The sequence below is a fragment of the Octopus bimaculoides genome, chromosome 9 (assembly GCF_046866305.1).
Source record: "Octopus bimaculoides isolate indiv1 chromosome 9, ASM4686630v1, whole genome shotgun sequence".
NCBI classification, from domain to species: Eukaryota; Metazoa; Mollusca; class Cephalopoda; order Octopoda; family Octopodidae; genus Octopus; species Octopus bimaculoides.
This window is the reverse complement of record NC_142936.1, coordinates 37,502,714-37,523,105: the sequence shown is the minus strand read 5'-3', so window position 1 is coordinate 37,523,105 and position 20,392 is coordinate 37,502,714. Positions and strand designations below refer to the sequence as shown.

At 34.0% G+C, this 20,392-nt stretch overlaps 2 protein-coding genes across 7 annotated transcripts in view; one reads left to right on the top strand and one right to left on the bottom strand.

Moving 5' to 3' along the window:
- The window catches only part of LOC106867990 (protein tyrosine phosphatase domain-containing protein 1), a 67,821-nt gene extending 61,062 nt beyond the window's left edge, over positions 1 to 6,759 (top strand). For both annotated transcript variants that reach the window (XM_014913076.3, XM_014913077.3), the window contains 3 exons: positions 516 to 617; positions 3,315 to 3,398; positions 6,007 to 6,759. In XM_014913076.3, the coding sequence (XP_014768562.1) occupies positions 516 to 617; positions 3,315 to 3,398; positions 6,007 to 6,276 (456 nt within the window). In that variant the 3' untranslated portion in view covers positions 6,277 to 6,759. The remainder of the gene's footprint in view (positions 1 to 515; positions 618 to 3,314; positions 3,399 to 6,006) is intronic.
- A 1,448-nt stretch (positions 6,760 to 8,207) lies between these two features.
- LOC106877348 (centrosomal protein CCDC61) overlaps positions 8,208 to 20,392 on the bottom strand; it is a 118,054-nt gene continuing 105,869 nt past the window's right edge. For all 5 annotated transcript variants that reach the window (XM_052970643.2, XM_052970639.2, XM_052970642.2 and 2 more), the window contains exons 14-16: positions 13,192 to 13,229; positions 11,236 to 11,279; positions 8,208 to 8,705 (exon numbers count right to left, since the gene is read on the bottom strand). In XM_052970643.2, coding sequence (XP_052826603.1) covers positions 8,578 to 8,705; positions 11,236 to 11,279; positions 13,192 to 13,229 — 210 coding nt within the window. In that variant the 3' untranslated portion in view covers positions 8,208 to 8,577. The remainder of the gene's footprint in view (positions 8,706 to 11,235; positions 11,280 to 13,191; positions 13,230 to 20,392) is intronic.

Here is a 20,392-nt window from a genome sequence, read left to right as displayed (position 1 = left end):
TGTTGACTCCTATTTCTAGCAAGCTGGTATTTCGGTACCCTATTTTATATATATATTAAATACACTCAACAACCTGCCACCAGAAAATGTATAATTCTGATAAATATAGATTATCTTAAAAATAAGCTTAAGTCTGAAAAGTTAATTCTTATTAAAGATTGCTAGTGTTCAATCCAAAAGAGCACATTTCTTTTATTGTATAAAATCTTTAGATAAGAGCTCTGTTGAGTAAGTCGACAAATATGATAGGTTACTTAACCAACATAGTTATGTAAAACAATTAATATCATTGCTTGAAATCACCATCCAAAACTTCATATGTTGATCATTATGCAAAATGTGTTAAACTTTTAAGCTATTCAATGCCTCCTTTCATTTGCTTCTAAGTAATTGCTATAGAACTACTTTATTAAGTAGAAAACTTTATGGACTACTACTACATAAGTTAATCTTCAGATTATTTTTTGAAACTTGTGTTATGTCATACACATTGTCATGTAAAAATGTCATTCCAGCAAGAACTAAACAACAGCAATAATGGATGGAAATTGATCCTCACAGAATCAAACCCAGAAGTACTGGTTGCACTTATGTGGGAATGGTTAAACAGGCTACAGGTTTGTCTTATTTTGTTTACATACATGCTTATATAAATATATATGATTTGATTGAATTTCCACTGGTTTTCAGTATCATAAATGTTTCTAATGCAGACAGATATCATCTTTGTTTCATCAATGTTGAAAACTGTACAGTTTTAAAGCCCAAAAAATTAGATCGTTTTTTTTTTTTTGTATCATTTGAAGATATGTTGTCAATAAACTTAATGCCCAATTGATATCAGAGGTTCTTGCAGGACACTGGACTTGTTTCTCATATGACAGTGACTGTGATGGTTTAGATATACCTATCAGGAATTTTATGATGATTTATATATCTATCTATCTATATGTGTGTGTGTGTGTATATATATGTTAGTATTGAACAGTGAGAATTAGTCCCCAACACTGCATTAGTGGATAAATATTCTTTATTCCTGGATTAACAAGGCAACCAATGGATTAATGTGCAAGAGATCTCCACAATTTTTCAAGCAAACCACTTGAGAATGTCCCTTTTAGGTGTAGTCTCCGATCGAAAATGGAGACAAGTACCAACATTCCTGAATGACTTGCTTGAATAATTGTGGAGTTCTCTTCCATATGAAACCATTGGTTGCTTTGTTAATCCTCAAATAAAGTGTGTGTGTGTGTCTATATATATATATATATATATATATATATATATATATATATATATATATATATAGTACCGCCAGACTGGCCCTCATGCTGGTGACATGTAAAAGCACCCACTACACTCTTGGTGTGGTTGGCGTTAGGAAGGGCATCCAGCTGTAGAGACTCAGCCAGATCAGATTGGAGCCTGGTGCAGCCATCTGGTTTGCCAGTCCTCAGTCAAATCGTCCAACCCATGTTAGCATGGAAAGCAGATGTTAAACGATGATGATGATGATATGAGGGTGTCTATGATGGCTTAGATGCATATCTGGAACATAAAAAGTATTTATGTGATACGAGACATTCCTCTATGTATTCCAGTCTAAAGTTGTGGCCATGCAGAGGCACTGTCGTTAATATATCTAAATAAATATTTGGGAATTCTTACAAACAATTTCAGTTGTCTGTAAAGCCTGTGGGGTAATTACAGCCCAGCTGCAGTAATGAAATAATGTAAACTGATATGGTTAATCCTCTTGTAACTGAAGAGCTGTTTTATTCTTTATTTTAAACTCTCTTCTTGGTTCAAATCATTGTGCATTCCAGTCATACTGGGGCACTGTTTCATGTAATCAGTAATTACTTATACAAGACATGAGATCTTGTTCTGTTTAAATTCTTACTTATTTTAATATATACTCCTGTTTTTTTTACATGCCTTTTGCAAAGGTATAACACTCATAATATCCTGTTTTCTTTCTATAAAATTCTATGCTAATGTAAGTAATTATTTTACACCCACTGGCGTTAGGAAGGGCATCCAGCTGTAGAAACTCTGCCAAATTAGATTGGAGCCTGGTGTAGCCATCTGGTTTACCAGTCCTCAGTCAAATCGTTCAACCCATGCTAGCATGGAAAGCGGACGTTAAACGATGATGATGATGATGAATTTTATTTTAGATTTCCATAGATAATTATGGGAAAGCTCATGGTTTTTGTGAAGAGACATCGAATGGATTATAAACTTAACATTTTTACTATTACTATGCTGCAAATATTCAGTATCTGTTAGTTAGATTCATTTAAGTCTTGCAATAATACATGTCTATCATAATTATCTTACATAATCTACATATATCATCAACATCATTTAACATCCTTGTTCCATGCTGGCATGGGTTGGACAGTTTGACAGAATCTGCTGGGACCCAGGAATGCATCATGCTCTAGTGTTTACTTTGACATGGTTTCCGTGGCAAGATGCCCTTCCTAATACCAACCACTTTATGGCATGTACTGGGTGCTTTTTTGTTTTCATACCACCAGCACTAATGAGGTCATCATACAGCTTACAAGACTTTGAACTATGAGGGGGCAGCTTTACATTAGGAGAAAAGGGGTAAAAGTATGAGCCAGAGCAGAACATGTTTCTTGTTGTAGAGGAACCACATAACTTCTCACATTTTAGATGAGAGGGTAGGAACGACCAGGTGGAGCTGAGAAGAGATGGAAATAGTGATGATGTCAGGGTGGACCTCTAAAGTACAATGTGAGTAAGACTGGGAGAGAGGGACTAAGAATGTGAATGGATGGGGGTTGCAAGAGAGTATGAGATGGGAAGAGGGGAGAGGAGATAGGCAGCCACTGTAAAAAAATACTTAAGGCTGAAGGGCAAAATGCTGTGAATGGTAGATGACTAATGACACAGGAGTTAGAAGTAGTGGGGAGTAGGAGCTGACTGACAGTGTGGATCATCAGAACAGTAATGGTGATACAGTAGACAGGAGAAGGATGAGAGAGAGATGGCATGTTGTGAGTAGGTTGCAATAGTTATAATAGTTTTAAAAGGTTTTAGTATCATAAAGTTTTTTTTAAAGAATATAAGACAAAGATATCACCTGTCCTATGATATAATCCATTCTTTTATTACTGTTATTTAATTTCTTCACATACTTAGTCTTACAAGGCATATGGTAATAATTTAAAATTTATTTGTTAGATCACAGTAGAGAAGATTCTTTTAAAATTATACAAACTAACATATATTGGTACTTTTGAAAATTTAGTTTTCAATCTTGTCTTTTTTTTTTTAAGGAACCAATTCTTCGTTATAGAGATTCGAAAACCTTACTGACATATAGTGATGATCCATTTCTTGGTCTCAGCACTCTTGAAAAGGTAAGGCCAAGCGATATTTCTTTGTTCAGTTTGTTACCTTTTGGAATCAGGATCCCTGTTATCTTCTTGCTTTCTTTCACTCTAATACAAAACCATATTTCATGAAGCTAAGTATTCTAGAACATTTACGGAAGTTAAATTTTGTTAAATAATGTTTCAAATTTTGGCACAAGGCCAGCAATTTTAAGGGATTGGTGTTGGTCAATTGCATCAACCCTAGTAACTTGACTGATACTTTATTTTATCAAACCGAAATGGATGAAAGGCAAAGTTGATATCAGTGGTATTTAAACTCAGAAAGAAATGCTGCAAAGCATTTTTTCTGAGCACTAACAATTCTGCAAGCTCATTGCCTTTTTGTTCAATGATATTAAAAACATTTGCTGCAGTTACCATTTCTTATGAAAATTGTATAAACATTTATAGATTCTTATTTATACTTTGATTATTTCCAGACTATAGGAGCATACTTGTTGATCATACAAATAAATAAATTCTCAATAAATCGATTAGGTAAATCAGTAGAGTAACAGACTAATTACATTGTGGTGTTTAATTACATACCTTTATGTTGACCTAAAAGCTTGCCAAGGTTAACCTTTTATCTTTCCAGGTCAATAAAATAATTACCAGTTGTGTTTTGAAGTTGATATAATTGACAAACGCACATTCCAGACATTTGAGGTGTCATAATATGTCTGAATATTCGTCTAGGTCTTGTTTATCGATATGTACAAATAGTCAGAGATAGCTATAGACATATTTTCACTGATATGATCCAATATTAACCCATTAGCATTTAAACTGGCCATATTCAGCCCAAATATTCTACCTGTTTTATGTTTGAACTGGCCTCTCACACATACCCTGTGTTGTCAAAAATACAATCACATCATTGAAATATTAAAGCTACGAGATAATGCATAATTAATGCAAAACAATGTGAATAAATAAGCATTAAGTTTGACAAAGTAATCTGAATGCTAAAAGGTTAGTTAATCAGACATGCACTGCTATAAAAGTTAATATGCACAACAGTTTGTCATTGTTCTTTTCCGTGCAAATATAGGCTGGCTGGATGTATGACACAGCATATCTTCTTTTCTCTCAAATCTTTTGTCATATCATCCTGAAATCTGGTCACAGACATCTGATATCAGCACTTTTTCACTCAACATTCATCATCTTTTCACATTACATATCTATACAACTGGAGTTGTCTCTCCTGCATACACCTTTGATATCAAGCTGGTCTCTCATCTCATGGCTACAGTTTTGTTTTATTTTATATAAGTCAATAACATTGTGCTTATTTCATTTCTCTTCAACCTTTTCCAGATATTCTACAAATCAGCTCTTATGTCTTAATTCCATTACATCACACTTTATACATGTTTTTGTTACTAACAGACATAACCTCAATGTATATTTCTTCTACTGACTTTCTGGCATTGATTACATTACAATTATTATGACATGACCAGACATCTTTATTAGAAATTAAACTTCAGATTGGTATGTTTTTTTTCTCTTTATCAACCCTAAAATGACGAAAAAGTAAAATTGACATCAGTTGAATTTGAATCCAGATTACAGATGGCTGGAATACACAGCATTTGTCATACGTCAATGACTGAGAGTTCATTTTATAACTTCCCTTTGTAGTTTCTTAACTTCAAAACGAAGGCATTAACCATTATTGTAGATTTAGTAATATCAACTAATGTTGGCCTTTACATGTTACTATCATTGTCTGTGTGGCTCCGTGGGCAAGTGTTGATGATTTTGTAAATGGAAACTGTACAGAATCCTTTCATATGTATGTGTATAGTGTATTCATATTTAATGTCTCTAAAAATAAGATAATTATTTATAAAATATATGCTTTACTAAAGTTGATATAATTGATTAAAACTGTCAAAGACAATGACTGCAGTCCTGCGACTGAAGCTATTAAATGAATAAAAGAATTTCTACTTGTAATAGTTGTGACCATAAGAGAGAGCATGTGAACTTATACACACTGTCACAAAATTTTTATTTTTGTCTTTGGTCAGTAAGTGCTATTTCCTATTTGCTTCTATCTAGAAAATAAAGCAAATGACTACTATTTCCTTCAAACTTTGCTTTCATTCCCTGGACAATCAATGTTTTGAAACCAACCTATTTTTCATTACATTTCAAACAGATTTAATGCTGAGTTGCTGAAGCAGAAATGTCATTATAGCAAATATTCTGCTCAATACCACATATTTGCTAGTCAATTGCTTGACCATAACCACTTGAGTATGTCCTTTTGTGGCTGGCAATATGTGCATCTCTGATCATGAGCAGGAGTAGTAGGGGAGCATCATAGCCATGTGTTGAGAGGGATTCTTTGGAGTTTGAATAAATGTAACAAAAGCAAAGTTTGAAGGAAATATAAGCCATTTTTCATACTTTCTAGGGGTAAGCAAATAGGAAATCACAGTTGCTAACCAAGGACAAAAATCGTGTCACACAGTGTAATTTATGCTTGGACCATACCAGAATATTTTCTGACTTCGATGCTGCTCAGATATTTATGAATACAACAACAAAAATTTATTATTTTTATTTCTATTTACAGAGTCCCCATGCCACAATAGACTACCTTAATAAAGTGGTTGTTCGACTCCTACCTTTACCTGAGCCAGTGTTAGACCATCTTCTGGAAGTCTTACTTTCTCATCTCACGCATCACTACATTTGTCTTGAACCATGCAGTGTATCATGGAAAAGTACACACTGGTTAGAACTGTGTCACTCAACACCTCTCGATTTAATCAATTTTTTTAAATGTCTTCTACAAATGAATCAAAGATCAATGTCACAAAATACTCTTTCAACCAACCATTAATGTTTTATTTTTTAATATATCTTCATTAAGCAGAAACTACTGAAATAGATAACTATTTGCATAATATAAGCATATAATACAATCACTATACCTTTATTCATCCATCCAGCCATCCATCCATCCATAAGATATTTACATATGCAAGGAGGAATTTTTAAAAAAATGAAATCTCATTGCAACACTCGTGCCATCTTTTGCTCTGGCAACGTCTACAAAGTGTTTATAATTATCATATTTGATGTTTCAGAAGAATAAAGTTTGAGCGTTTACATCATAAAAAGAACTTCTATGAAAAAATATAAACAGTTGTATTATTTTGTAGTTTTGTAGTTTCTGTTTAATTAATTTCAAAGTGTTTTTTCTTCTCTACACTGGAATGGATTCTGTGATAATAATTTACTATTGACTTTGATGAAGGTGTTGTATAGAACTATGATTATGCATGCATACAGACTGACAATAAATCATTTATTTTCATTAAAATCATTGTTTTTCTGTTTAATAATGCTTGAAGAATAGTTGCCATTAAATATTTTAACAACTACCCAAAATGTACTTTGTTGTTGTTTAGTCAATCCTGACTGGACAGACCCTATGATTAAAGGTATTCTAGTTGTAACCAATGATACTTAATATGTCCTTTTTATGTGTCACCTTGGTTTTAGGATCTCAATTCTATTGTTGAGAGTTGGTCAAGTACAGCAGTGCACTACATATCTCGATCCTCTGTCAGCTCCTTTGTAAGGTTCAGCATTTTGAGATCAGCCTTCAATACTTCACCCCATATCTTCCTGGGTCTCCCTCTTCCACAACTTCCCCCCACTTTAAGTGATCAGCACTTGTTTATGCAACTATCCTTATCTTTCATACACAATATTCCAGATATCATATCTATCAAAGTGATCACAACCACGATGTAATCATATACTTGACTCGTTAAAAGTAAGAGAAAAATGAAAAGTAAACTTTTCCAGTGTTTCATATGTATATAAAATATCAACAGAATAAATATTATACTTGCTGTGAGACAATGAGAAAATATAGAAAAAAAAACGCAAAAAATTTAATTAACTAAATACTTCCTTTAATGCTAGAGGACTGTTTTCTTATAGAGCTAGAACGGCATACAAGAATAACAGCCCTTGTTTCTAGAATTATATTTCTGATTCATTGGTTATGTCTTCAAAGAAATCTTATCCAGACTTAACCATACCACACCTATAACTATATGTATAATGTTCATATAGTCCAGAGGGTGACAAGTTCAAAAAGAAACTATGACTACTTAGAATAAAATACTCAAAAGATAAGTTTGAGAGTGAATAAAAATGTCTAATGCAATGCTTATTTATACATATTGTTTTGAATTAATCATGCATTATCTTGTAGCTTCAAGATTTCAATGATGTCATTTATTTTTAGAGTGACATTGTGAGAAGCCAGATCAGGCCAGTTTGGACATAAAACAGGCAGAATATTTTGGGTAGATATGGTCGGTTTAAATGCTGAAAGGTAAAGGCTCATCAATGAGCCATAAGCAAAACAGAATCTACTTTGTTGGAGTAAGGATTATAGATTTGAATATTTTTATAATGCTTGTATACTGTGTGTGTATGCATGTGCACAAATGTTGGCATTCCAGAGTTTCATTCTCATTGCCTGAATAAAATGGTGATATGATGCTTACATTCCTTAATGACATTAGAAACGGTTGCTCTGCACTTCTGAAGACCAGTGGAATTATAAATCCTATTTTTTGTCAAACTGATATGGTTTGGCAATAGACAAGGTGTCCAACCACAACATACTACTTCAAATAGTCCAATCCATGCCAGCATGGGTTAGACAAATACCCACACACACATTCATTTCCTCATCTTTTTAGACAGTATAATAATGTATTTCATAATTACTGCAAAAAAAAATTCATGTTTAATTTCACTGTTTATTGTGTATAACATAAAAACCCAATAATAATAAATAATGGCTTCAAATTTTGGCACAAGGCCAGCAATTTTAGGGAGAAGAGGTTAGTCGATTACATCAACCCCAGTGCTCAACTGGTACTTATTTTATTGATTCAAAAAGGATGAAAGGTAACGTCCGCTTCTGCAGAATTTGAACTCAGAACATAAAGTGCCGGAAGAAATGCTGCTAAGCATTTTGTCTGACGCACTAATGATTCTGCCAGCTCACTGCCTTAATAATAATAACAAGCATGAATTATAAATTTTAAAATACAACTAACATGTAAAAGATCTAAATTTCAGAAGAGAGTTTAAATTGTTCAAGTTGTTATTATTATATACCACTTTTCAATAATTGTTGTTGCAATTGCTCCAGCTTGGCATCAATTTCTCCAATGTCCAGTGGTCTCTCAAGAACATTCATTTCACTAATATCCAGTGAGCGTTCCATGCTATCAACTTCTGAAGAGAAAGAATTAAAAGAAAAAGAAAATCAATATTTATCATAAATATTTTTGAATGTCATAGAGAAATGAGCTCCCATCTATTGAAAACTTCATTCTGATTTCATCCACAAGAAAAGCATGAATATTGTGTAATCTCAAACTCCCACCATCATCTTTCATCATCATTATCTGATTCAAACTTTTTCAGTTTCCAACATCAATTTATAATAAAACAGGGAACCAACTCCATTCCAAAGTTTTGTATGATGACAATGCATTCAGTGATCTGCAATAGTTTACCTTCTATCTTTTACTTTGCTTTAGTCATTGGACTGCAGCCATGCTGTGGTACTGCCTTGAAGGGTTTTAATTGAACAGGTTAACCCCAGTATTTATTTTTTAAGCTTGGTATATTCTATCAGTCTCTTTTGCTGAACTACAAAGTTACAGAGACATAAACCAACACCACTTAGACATACACACATATATATATATTCAACAGACTTCCACACAAGTTTCCATCGACCAAATTCACTCACAAAGCATTGGTTGGCTCAGGGTTATAGTAGAAGACACATGCCCAAAATGCCACGGAGTAAGACTGAACCTGAAACTATGTGATTGAAAAGCAAGCTTCTTAACCACACTGGCATACCTGCACATATTATCAAAACAGATGCATTGAGAAGTTTGTTTTCTGTCTAAATTAAGAAAGAGTTCAGTCACTAATTATAATTACTGCAAACAACTGAACTGATAGTCACAATTATTATATCTGGTAGTCACTTCAGCTGAGTAGACAGGAGCAACATAAAATGAAGTACCTTACTTCATAATGACATAATGTGCTGTCCTGTCCAAGAATCGAACCCGTAACTTTATGCCTGTGAGTCAACACCCTAACCACTAGGCTATACACATCATATAAGCAGTTTTTATAGATTTGTATGAGAAATTCATAACAAAAATTGAATTCAAACCCTAACAAAAATAGTTTATAATATAACAATTGTAGTTATGTCCCAAACATAGCTGAACTGATCTAAATATTTAATTTACAACACTGCTTTCATGTGCCTACTACATATTTTATTTGAGACTAGCCAGTGTCACAAGTAGTCAGTCCATAATTATATTGGTTTTCTATAAGAAAGCCATGACTTTCAAGAATCATTTTAGAGTTGTCTCTCTTGTAGCACACTATGTTGATGATAACCAAACAGCTTGAAATGTTGGTGTTTTGACACCTATTACCTAAAGCTACAATTTTCTCCATGGCAAACTTAAGAGAAAATGGCTTTTTTACAAATCAAATATATTCCAGACATATTTGAGCTGATCTAAATGTTCAATTCACAACATTGCTTTCACATACCTACTTACATAATTGTTTATGCAGTTATAATGCATTGAAGCAGCTATAAATAATTAGACATTAAAGTCTTGATGATGATGATAATGATGTACAAATATAATGCAACAATGGATCACAGACTGACAACTCAAGCTGGCTGTCGACAAGTATACCACCAGGCATTTTGGGGAGAAAAACCCAGCGTCCACATACTCTCTCCACAACACTAATATCAAAAAGTCTTCTTGTGAATATGACCTGGGCATTACTGTCAACAGTGATTTGCACTGGACAAAGCACATCTCTAAAATTGTCAAGAAAGCCAAAGGTGTCTTGGCATCACTCAGCAAGACCTTTGTCAGCTGCTCTCCAGCTATCTATTTAAGGCTGTATATGGCTATGGGGTGGACACACTTGGAATTTGCATCACCAGTCTGGAACCCCTATCATGCTCAGGACATTGACCTCCTGGAAACTGTTCAGAGACATGCAACCAAGCAAATACCTTCCACCAGGCATCTACCATACTCTGAACACCTTGCTTCCCTGGGTATAGATACATTGAAGCTCCAACATCTGGCAACTGACTTGGTAAACACCCACAAAATTATTAACCATCATGCCAACAACCACCTTGAGCACCTTTTTGAGCTCCATGTGTCTAACACATGTGGGCATGCCTACAAAGTCAGAAAACAATACAGGTCCCATGACTTTCAGAAACATTTTTTTGCACTCAGAGTTGCTGAAGCATAGAACAAACTATCTGCATCAGTTGTTAGTTGCCGAGACATTGCATCCTTTAAAACCTCCATGATTCCTGAAATTCAACACTACACCTGATATCCCTGTCCTCCATATGCATACACACATGTATATCATGACTCATACATTGTTCACTTTCCTGACTTTTGGACATAATTCTATGTATTCTACATGCACCTTCGATGAGTTGTAGTGCACCTGAGTACTATACACAATAATTTCATTATTTTATTATTACTATTATTATTATTATTATAACATTTGAAATACGATGTTTGTTTAAATTTAAGTCATCCATGTGTTTATACATGTTTTAAGGGTCCAAGAAAACATTAAATTCAAAAGAAAAACCTTTTTTACAAAGCTAATTTCAATAGCAGAGATCAAAACTTATAAATTTATTAGTCACAAAATAGTTTATACTCACTTTTGGATTTCCGTGTTTGTGGATGTAACAGTTTTGAGGAATGAGTGACAAGTTAAGGAAGTAATATTTTCCTGGAAACTAAAAATTATTATCTATGTATCATTTAACATCTGACAAGTTTTTGCATTTTTTCCTCTCCTTTCTCTTTAACACAATTCCCGATATATAATTACTGGTGGCCAGAAGAAAAGCTAAGCTCTAATTAAATCAAATTTTGCAGATAACAACTGTCTCAGACTAAATTTCATGTTCTCAAAACCTCTTGACATTTTCTCATAAAAATTTGGCTTAATAGTTCTGGAGAATGTAAGATATTACATAAACTATATAATTTACAACTGCATGCAATGTCTAGTAACCACTTAAATATAGGATGGAAAAGATTTCCAGTTTTTCAGCTGGTTGAATTACTAGATGGTGCAACACAACTCTTGTGATACAAGCTGAATTTGTTAAATGAATGTGAAATTAAGGACCATATTCTACAGAGACATTAAGAACCATGACATCAAGAGACGTTTATATAAATGTTAAGAATCATGTCTACAAAGACATTAAGACCATGTTTACATAATCACTAAGAACAATGAATTCACAAATTTTAAAAGCCACTTGAATAAAAATTTAACTTTTCTTTGGTACCAGAATGCTTTGCAGGATTATGGATTACCATAATTGATTCGAGCGAGGTCGTTGCCAGTGCCACTGGACTGGCTCCTGTGCAGGTGGCATGTAAAAAACACTATTTTGAGCAAGGCCATTGCCAGTACCGCATGTCTGGCCCTCGTGCCGGTGGCACATAAAAGCACCCACTACACGTGGTTGGTGTTAGGAAGGGCATCCAGCTGTAGAAACTCTGCCAGATCAGATTGGAGCCTGGTGCAGCCATCCGGTTCACCAGTCCTCAGTCAAATCGTCCAACCCATGCTAGCATGGAAAGCGGACATTAAACAATGATGATGATTGGTTGAATTTTGTATCCAACCAATGACTTTAATCGGAAACTGGGATGCATCATGATTCAAGTGTGTGAATTCAGACTGTTTGGTCATATTGCTTAATTTTCCAAGTTGGATCCAACATATTGCATTCTCTTCTCTGAGGACCCAACTGGGGTAATGGCTCATGTTGGTCAGCAACATGTCACATGGTCATTGCAGATGAGGAAGTTATCTCAAGGAGATAGAGACTGACTGGGACACAGCTCAGAGAGTTACCCAAAACAATCTGAACAAATACTGACAAATGGTGGATGTAGCAATGTGTTCAATGGAGCATGTTTCCCCATACCTTTCCCAGTTATAAGATCTGTAATAGAAAGATAACACCTTTATAAACCAAGTCCACAACACAGATATTATTTACAATTATAGTAATTTTAATTCACTTATATCCCTGATGATTCTTGCAACACTACCAATTTACAACAGAAGAATGAAATTGTCAAACTTTTTTCAAAGATATGAAGTGGTGTAAATAAAAGTAAGTTGCCCACAACTGGGAATCAAAACTTGTGACAGATTGTTTTTCCAAGAACCTTGATTCTTACAATATTGAACTCATCATTTACACATCAAATGTCACAACATTTACTTCACTAAAAAACTAGGAAGTGTTGTAATATTTTGTTTCCCATGATGCATTCTATTTACCTACCTATATCTATCTATATCAGTCTCTCTCTCTCTGTTTATAAATCCATCTATCTCTTAGTTGGTATATAGTCATCCAGTTTAAACCCAACCCCTTTCTCTTGGATACCTTTAGCAGAGTCTACTCTGTTACAAAGTACTGAACCCAGATCTCCAATTTTCAGAGACCCCAAAAAGGGTCATAGGTGGTACTCCACACCCACCAACATTGACTAAACCATAAAAACAAAAACAAAACAGTTTACCATTTTCTAGACTACAATCAACAGAATACTGAAGATGTGATTTATAACAAAAAGGATATTACTTATCTTTCACAGAATGAATGAAATCTTTTTGGTTCTGAAAGACAGGAAAGTTTTGAAGATATTTTATTTTTAATATAAAAAATAAGTAAAAAAATTTTTTTTTAAATCAAACACAATATAATTTTCTTGAAACATTAATAACTTGGAAAAACTTATACTTTTATTGAGTTGTTGAAACTGTTTTATGCAGTTATTATTTGAAGCAGAAGAGAAAACCTTGAACTACAAAACCACCACAAGAAACTGCAGACAACATTTACAAATGGGGACATCAACAGAACTTAGTGGAGTAGTGGGCAAAATATATTGCTCTCTCTCTCTCTCTACATATATATATATATATATATATGTATACTTACACACAGAGAGTGTCACCAAAAGACCCTGGTACCACCACCATAGATAATAAACAACCCATAGATACAGATAGAGTAACCAGGCCCACAATGTATGTTACCACCAATACAAACGCTGTACTTAGAAATAATAACCTATCCAGGACCAGTGACTTGGAGGAGATATTAATGGAAGTAGCTGTTTCAAGATCTGCATCGCAGAGGGAGCCAAAATTTTTAAGGACTATAAGAAACCTGGTGCATTAAATGTATCCGCTTCAAGCGCTACATACTGGGAAATTGGATCTCCCCGTTTGCTAGTTAGGCCACTTCGGGTCTATAAGGGTGATTTTTTTCACCCCACTGACTCAGGGGAGATAACCCGTCTTCATGAACGTTTTTTTTTAAGAACGTATTCCTTGAATTCTGAGCATTTCTTCACATCTACAATGTAGATATTTTATATTTGTATTTATATAGTCTGACAAGCTGTCCACAAGGTTTTGCTTTGTGGATGTGAAACCTTGGATAACTCTATGTCCAAGATATAAAAATTTTTGTTGCAATAATTACTGCTCTATTCTTTAGAGTGTGCTTCTTTCTGATATATGTTTTTTTTATTGACTATATATATATATATATATATATATATATATATAATAATGAAATTATTATAGTGTTCAGGTGCACTACAACTCATCAAAGGTGCATGTACAACACACAGAATTATGTACAAAAGTCAGGAAAGTGAACAGTGTACGAATCATGATATACATGTGTGCATGCTTATGGAAGGGGGGATATCAGGTGTAGTGTTGGCGAATTTCAGGAAGCATGGAGGTTTTAAAGGGTGCAATATCTCAGCAACTAACAACTGATGCAGGTAGTTTGTTCCATGTTTCAGTGTGAAAAAATGTTTCTGTAAGTCATGGGAGCTGTGCTGTTTTCTGACTTTGTAGGCATGTGTGTTAGACACATGGAGCTCAAAAAGGTGTTCAAGGTGGTTGTTGGCACGATGGTTAATAATTTTGTGGATGTTTACCAAGTCAGTATATATACACACACACACTGCATTTCAAATTATTAATGATGTAACATTTAAAAATCTTATTTAAAAACTACAAGTTGGAATTCAATGAAATTGCCACAGAATGATGGCAAAAATTATATGTGCATGGTGTGTAAAAAACATGAAGTTTTGTGCAAGTGTAAACAAACCATGGCCATTTGCATAATTTCTATGAACTTTCAGTGTTTCAAATTATTAAAAAGTGGTCTTATAATCATGTAATTACAGGATGCAAATGTGACGTAACTGCTTCAGAGAAATCTGTTATTACTTCTGAACTTGCCAAAGGTAAATCAACATAGAAAATATCTAAAATAATTGTAAGATATCACCAAACTGACAAAACTTGTTACACCTCCTACGAAGATATGTAACAGAGCAGACAAGGTTCAGTTGGGGGCTGTTTCTCGATGTTCTCAGTTACAAATTAAGTGTGAAGCTATAAAGAACCCAGGTCTTACAAGTGGAGAACTTTTTAAGCACATCAGCCAAACAACTGTATCCAAAACTACCCAATGTCATCTCCTAAAAAAGGTCTGTAAACCAGTGGCATCAGTTAAAAGGCCACCTTTAAACAAAATCGTCTGAAATGGGCAGAAGATCAACTTTGCAAAAGTTTTGTTTACAGACGAAACTCGTGCTACCCTTGATGGACCTGATGGTAGGAGCAAGGGATGGGTTGTAAATGTACAAGATCGTCATCAATGCTTAAGACGCCAACAAAAAGGGGAGGTATCATAACTTGGGCAGATATTATTGGAGGTATTATAATTGGTCGTTGGAAAGTGGCTGAGAGTGTTAAAATGACTGTGGATGCTTACATGGATTTTCTGAGGGAGCACCTTGAAACTTGGTTAAAAAAAAGCAAAGGGTCACCTCCAAGACAACCATAATATTCATGCAAGATAATGTGCCTTCATATTCAGTGAAGAAAACTACAGACTATCTGCAACAATTTAGGCTTCCATGGCCCTTGGAAGATGCAGTGGCCTACCTGTTCCCCCATCTTAAACCCAATAGAAAACTTATGGAGTATTCTAAAGCGACGAGCTTACCAGAATGGATGCCAATTTAGGAGCAAGGATGAACTGTGGCAGGCAAGCAATAGTGGATGTATGTCATAGTATAACATCTGAGAAGATCCAGAAATTAACATATTCCATGGACCAGTGCCTTTTCCAACTTATTTCAAACAAAGGCTCATGTATCCCTTACTAGCAAGCTCACCTATCATTTTTGAACACTGTTTATTCATTTCTATTTCTTCCATGTTTATGACAGAATGTGTTCATTTCAACATGTACATCAAATAAATTGGTATTTTCTTGTTTACATGAGTTTTAATTACACCTTGCTAATAATTTGAAACAGTGAAAGTTTATGTAAATTTGGTAAATGGCCATAGTTTCTGTGTTGTTTTATAGAACCTCATGGTTTTTACAGAACACACGCATATAACTGTTGCCACCATTCTGTGAAAATTTCATATAATTTCAACGAGTAATTTTTAAATAGAATTAAAAAATGTTATATCATTAATAATTTGAAATGCAGTGTGTGTGTATATATCACACAACCTTTATATTCCAAGTTCAAAACTCATCAGTGTAAAATAGTAATCAAAGGGGTTCATAGATAAGAAATGGTTGAGAACCACTGCTATGGAACATTACTATTGTTTCTACAGACCATCACTATGGTCTCTGTAGGCCATCACTATTTTTTCTTGTCATCTACCAGTTATCTCTTGCTCTTAAGAATTTTGGCAAAAGTTTTCAAATCAACAAGGTCTTCAAAGGTGCCTCTCTATGGCTGTTTGACCAGGAAGACATAGCAGCTAATTCTGCTTCAAATCAGTTTCCTATCTTAAATAGGCAAGAACACATGAGATAATGTAGCTCTACATATGAATAACAAGAGAAGATGGTTACAGTTGAACTGTGTTCATCCTAGTTTGCTTATTCAGAACTGACCTGGGCCTAAACAGCAACAAAACCTTCAATTGGTACTGGCATAAGAACTTCTTGCCAATGGACTCTTGACACACCTTATTTTTATTTCTTATACCAGAATTGTTTTGTTTTTTTGCCTTGTTTTTGTTTTCTGTTTTGTCTTTTATCAGGCCACTCTATTAAAATATATTTATATATTTCATCAATCAACTCTGATGCACTTCAAAATTCAATATGATTCCACTTGTAACACTTCTGACAAACTCCTATACAGATTATACTGATACTCTCCTTCACTTCATCACAATATTCTGTACACAGAAATCATTCACAAACAATGTGGAGAGTATGTTTAGCCTAATATGCACTGATTCCAAGAGAAGATACTATCAACAGAGGATACAACAGCCTAGCTTCTCTGAACATCACCAAAACACTTTATCAAGGAAACTTTGTATCACACACTCCTTACACATGGACCCCTCCCCCATCAGACCCTACAGCTTCTCTTACATATGAGCCCTACACCTTTGACATTTGGGCCCCCATAACCTCCTTACACATGGGGTTCCCACATCTTCTCTGACACCTGAACTCCCATGCCCTCCTTATGCATTGGGGGCCCCACACCTTCTCTGACACCTAGACTCCCATGCCCTCCTTACACATGAAACCCTACACACATCCCTTACACATAGAACTCACCCCACACCTTCCCTTACACATAGGCCACACATCCTCCTTACATGTGGACTCCTACACCCTCCTTACACACTACCCCCATGCCTTCTTTACACACAGTCCCCCCACACCTTTCTTAAACCAGATGACATAAAATTAAAGTCATCTAACTTGTTACAGAGGTTACGTCTCACAATCTCTGAAACTTGGTCATCGTGACCTCACATATATTAAACACTGCCAAAACTTTATGCATAAAAACAAAACTTTCTCTTCAAAGCCACAAAAATACTTCAATTCTAATCACTTGCTGACATTCTACCAAGCTAAAAGACTCACATGACAGTGCTGCTCACATATCTAGGACAGCATTACAGCTGCAGCTTCAGCAAAATTACTAACCTACAGGCAGTTCCTATTATTGCTATTTCATCACTTAGTACTTAGTAAAGACGACCCAGACAGGTGACATTGATGTGCATGATGTTAAAGCTTAAACATTTGTGGGTTAATCACCATTATTATCATCGTTTTAATGTCTTCTTTTCCATGCTTGCATGAATCATATGTAGTTTATTGGGGCAGATTTTCTACAACTGGATACTCTTCCTGATGCCAACTTTCACCTAACCTGTTTCCAATCCAGGTAATATTTCCCTATGGCCAAACATGCTTTCCCAGAATGCTGGAAATGAACAACATTGCTTGTATAACTGACACTTATTTACAATTGACCTGATGTCAAGACAAGACACATACATGCACACACACATACATACAAACATTCATGTATGTGTGTGTGTGTATATATATATATATATATATACATATATATATATATATATATATATATATATATATATATATATATATACACAGAGGTTGGACAAAATAATGGAAACACCTTAAAATTTCAAACAAATTTATTTTAATATGAGGTAGGACTGCCTTTGGCAGTAATTCCAGCTTGAATTCTACAATATATAGCCTCGTACAAAGTTTGAATTGTTTCCAAAGGAATTTTTGTCCATTCTTCAGCTAAAACAGTCTCCAGTTCTTTTACTAAAATGCACCATAAACATTCAATAATATTGAGATCTGGGGACCGTGGTGGCCAGATAAGATGTTGAACTTCACTAGAATGGTCCTTGTGCCATTCAGTAACAATTTTAGCTGTGTGAATTGGTGTATTATCATCCTGAAAGATTGCGTTTCCCTCTGGAAACAGTTCCACAACCATAGGATGAATTTGATCAGATAAAATGCTTAAATAGTCTTGACTATTAATTCTGCCATGAAGGAAAACCATTGGGCCAGTGAATTTCTAAGACATAGCCCACCAGATCATCACAGATCCTCCTCTATGTTTAACAGTTGGAAGAAAACAGTCTGGGTCAAATGCTTCTTTTGGCTGTCTCCACACATATACTCTGCTGGTGATCGGAAATAGGGTAAAGGATGACTCGTCCGAGAAAATAACATTCTTCCACAGCTCTAGGGACCAATTCTGTAGGTTTTTACTCCACTCTAAATGCTTTGCAACATTTGTTTTTGAAAGTAGTGGTTTTTTTTTATTGCATCCTACCATGAAATCAGGCTTTCTGCAGCTCCCAGTGAACAGTTTTTGCGGAAACTAGGTTCTCGAGGTGGTCATAAAGTTCTGCAATAATTTTAGGAGCTGTATTTTTGTGATCCTTTCTAACAATTTGCGTATGAGTCCAACGGTCCCTATCTGAAAGTTTTGGCTTTCTTCCAGAGTTTTGTTTAGACGAGGAGGTTTTTCCCCTCTTTCTCAAAGGCTGTTATTACTTTCAAGACAGTATCTTTTGATACATCAAAGATTTCAGCTGTTTTCGTTACACTAGCACCTGCCATACAAGCACCAACAATTTGACCTCTTTGGAAGTCCGATAGATCTGTCATTTTAATGAATTTTAATTATCTTTTTCTGATGATATCTGAGAAGAAACAGCAATTTTTGCAAAACATATTAAGTAACATTAATGATAAATCAAAACACATAAAAATAAACAAGCTTTTGACAGTTTTATAGATATTTCAAAATTATGATGTTATGATGCTAGGTGTTTCCATTATTCTGTCCAACCCTTGTATATATATATATATATATATATATATATATATATATATATATATATATATATATATATAGGTTGCAATGGGTAAATTGTCGCCATTTTATATTTTTAATTTCAAGCATATGCATTATTTGTTTTTGATTTTGTTGATAACACACTAAAGTAGGGTCAGTTGGGTACTGTCTTTGAGAAAAACAGCATCATCACACAATTCACTCTGCAAGAAATTTGGAAATGACATGCTGTACAACTTGGTATTTGTTCTGGAAGCTCCAATACGAACATTTCAGAGTGTTTGAGTGTCAATCACAGGACTTGCCATGTCCCCAAAGCATGTACCACGAGTGATAAAAAATCAAACATCCAGTCAACATCATTGTGTTTGGAGTGATCAATAGTGATGGCGACGTTATGCCTCCATTCATCTTCCCACAAAGGTTCAGACTCAACACAGAAGCCTACATCAAGTGCCTGGAGGAGGTAGTGCTGTCCTGGGTCAAGAAGGTGGCTACATATATGTATATATACATATATATACATATATATGTATATATACATATATATACATATATATGTATATACATATATATACATATATATGTATATACATATATATACATATATATGTATATACATATATATACATATATATGTATATACATATATATACATATATATGTATATACATATATATACATATATATGTATATACATATATATACATATATATGTATATACATATATATACATATATATGTATATACATATATATACATATATATGTATATATATATATATATATATATATATATATATATATATATGTATATACATATATATATATATATATATATATATATATATACATATATATGTATATACATATGTATATACATATATATATATATATATATATATATATATATATATACATATATATGTATATACATATATATATATATATATGTATATACATATATATATATATATATATATATATATATATATATATATATATATATATATATATATATATATATATATATATATATATATATATA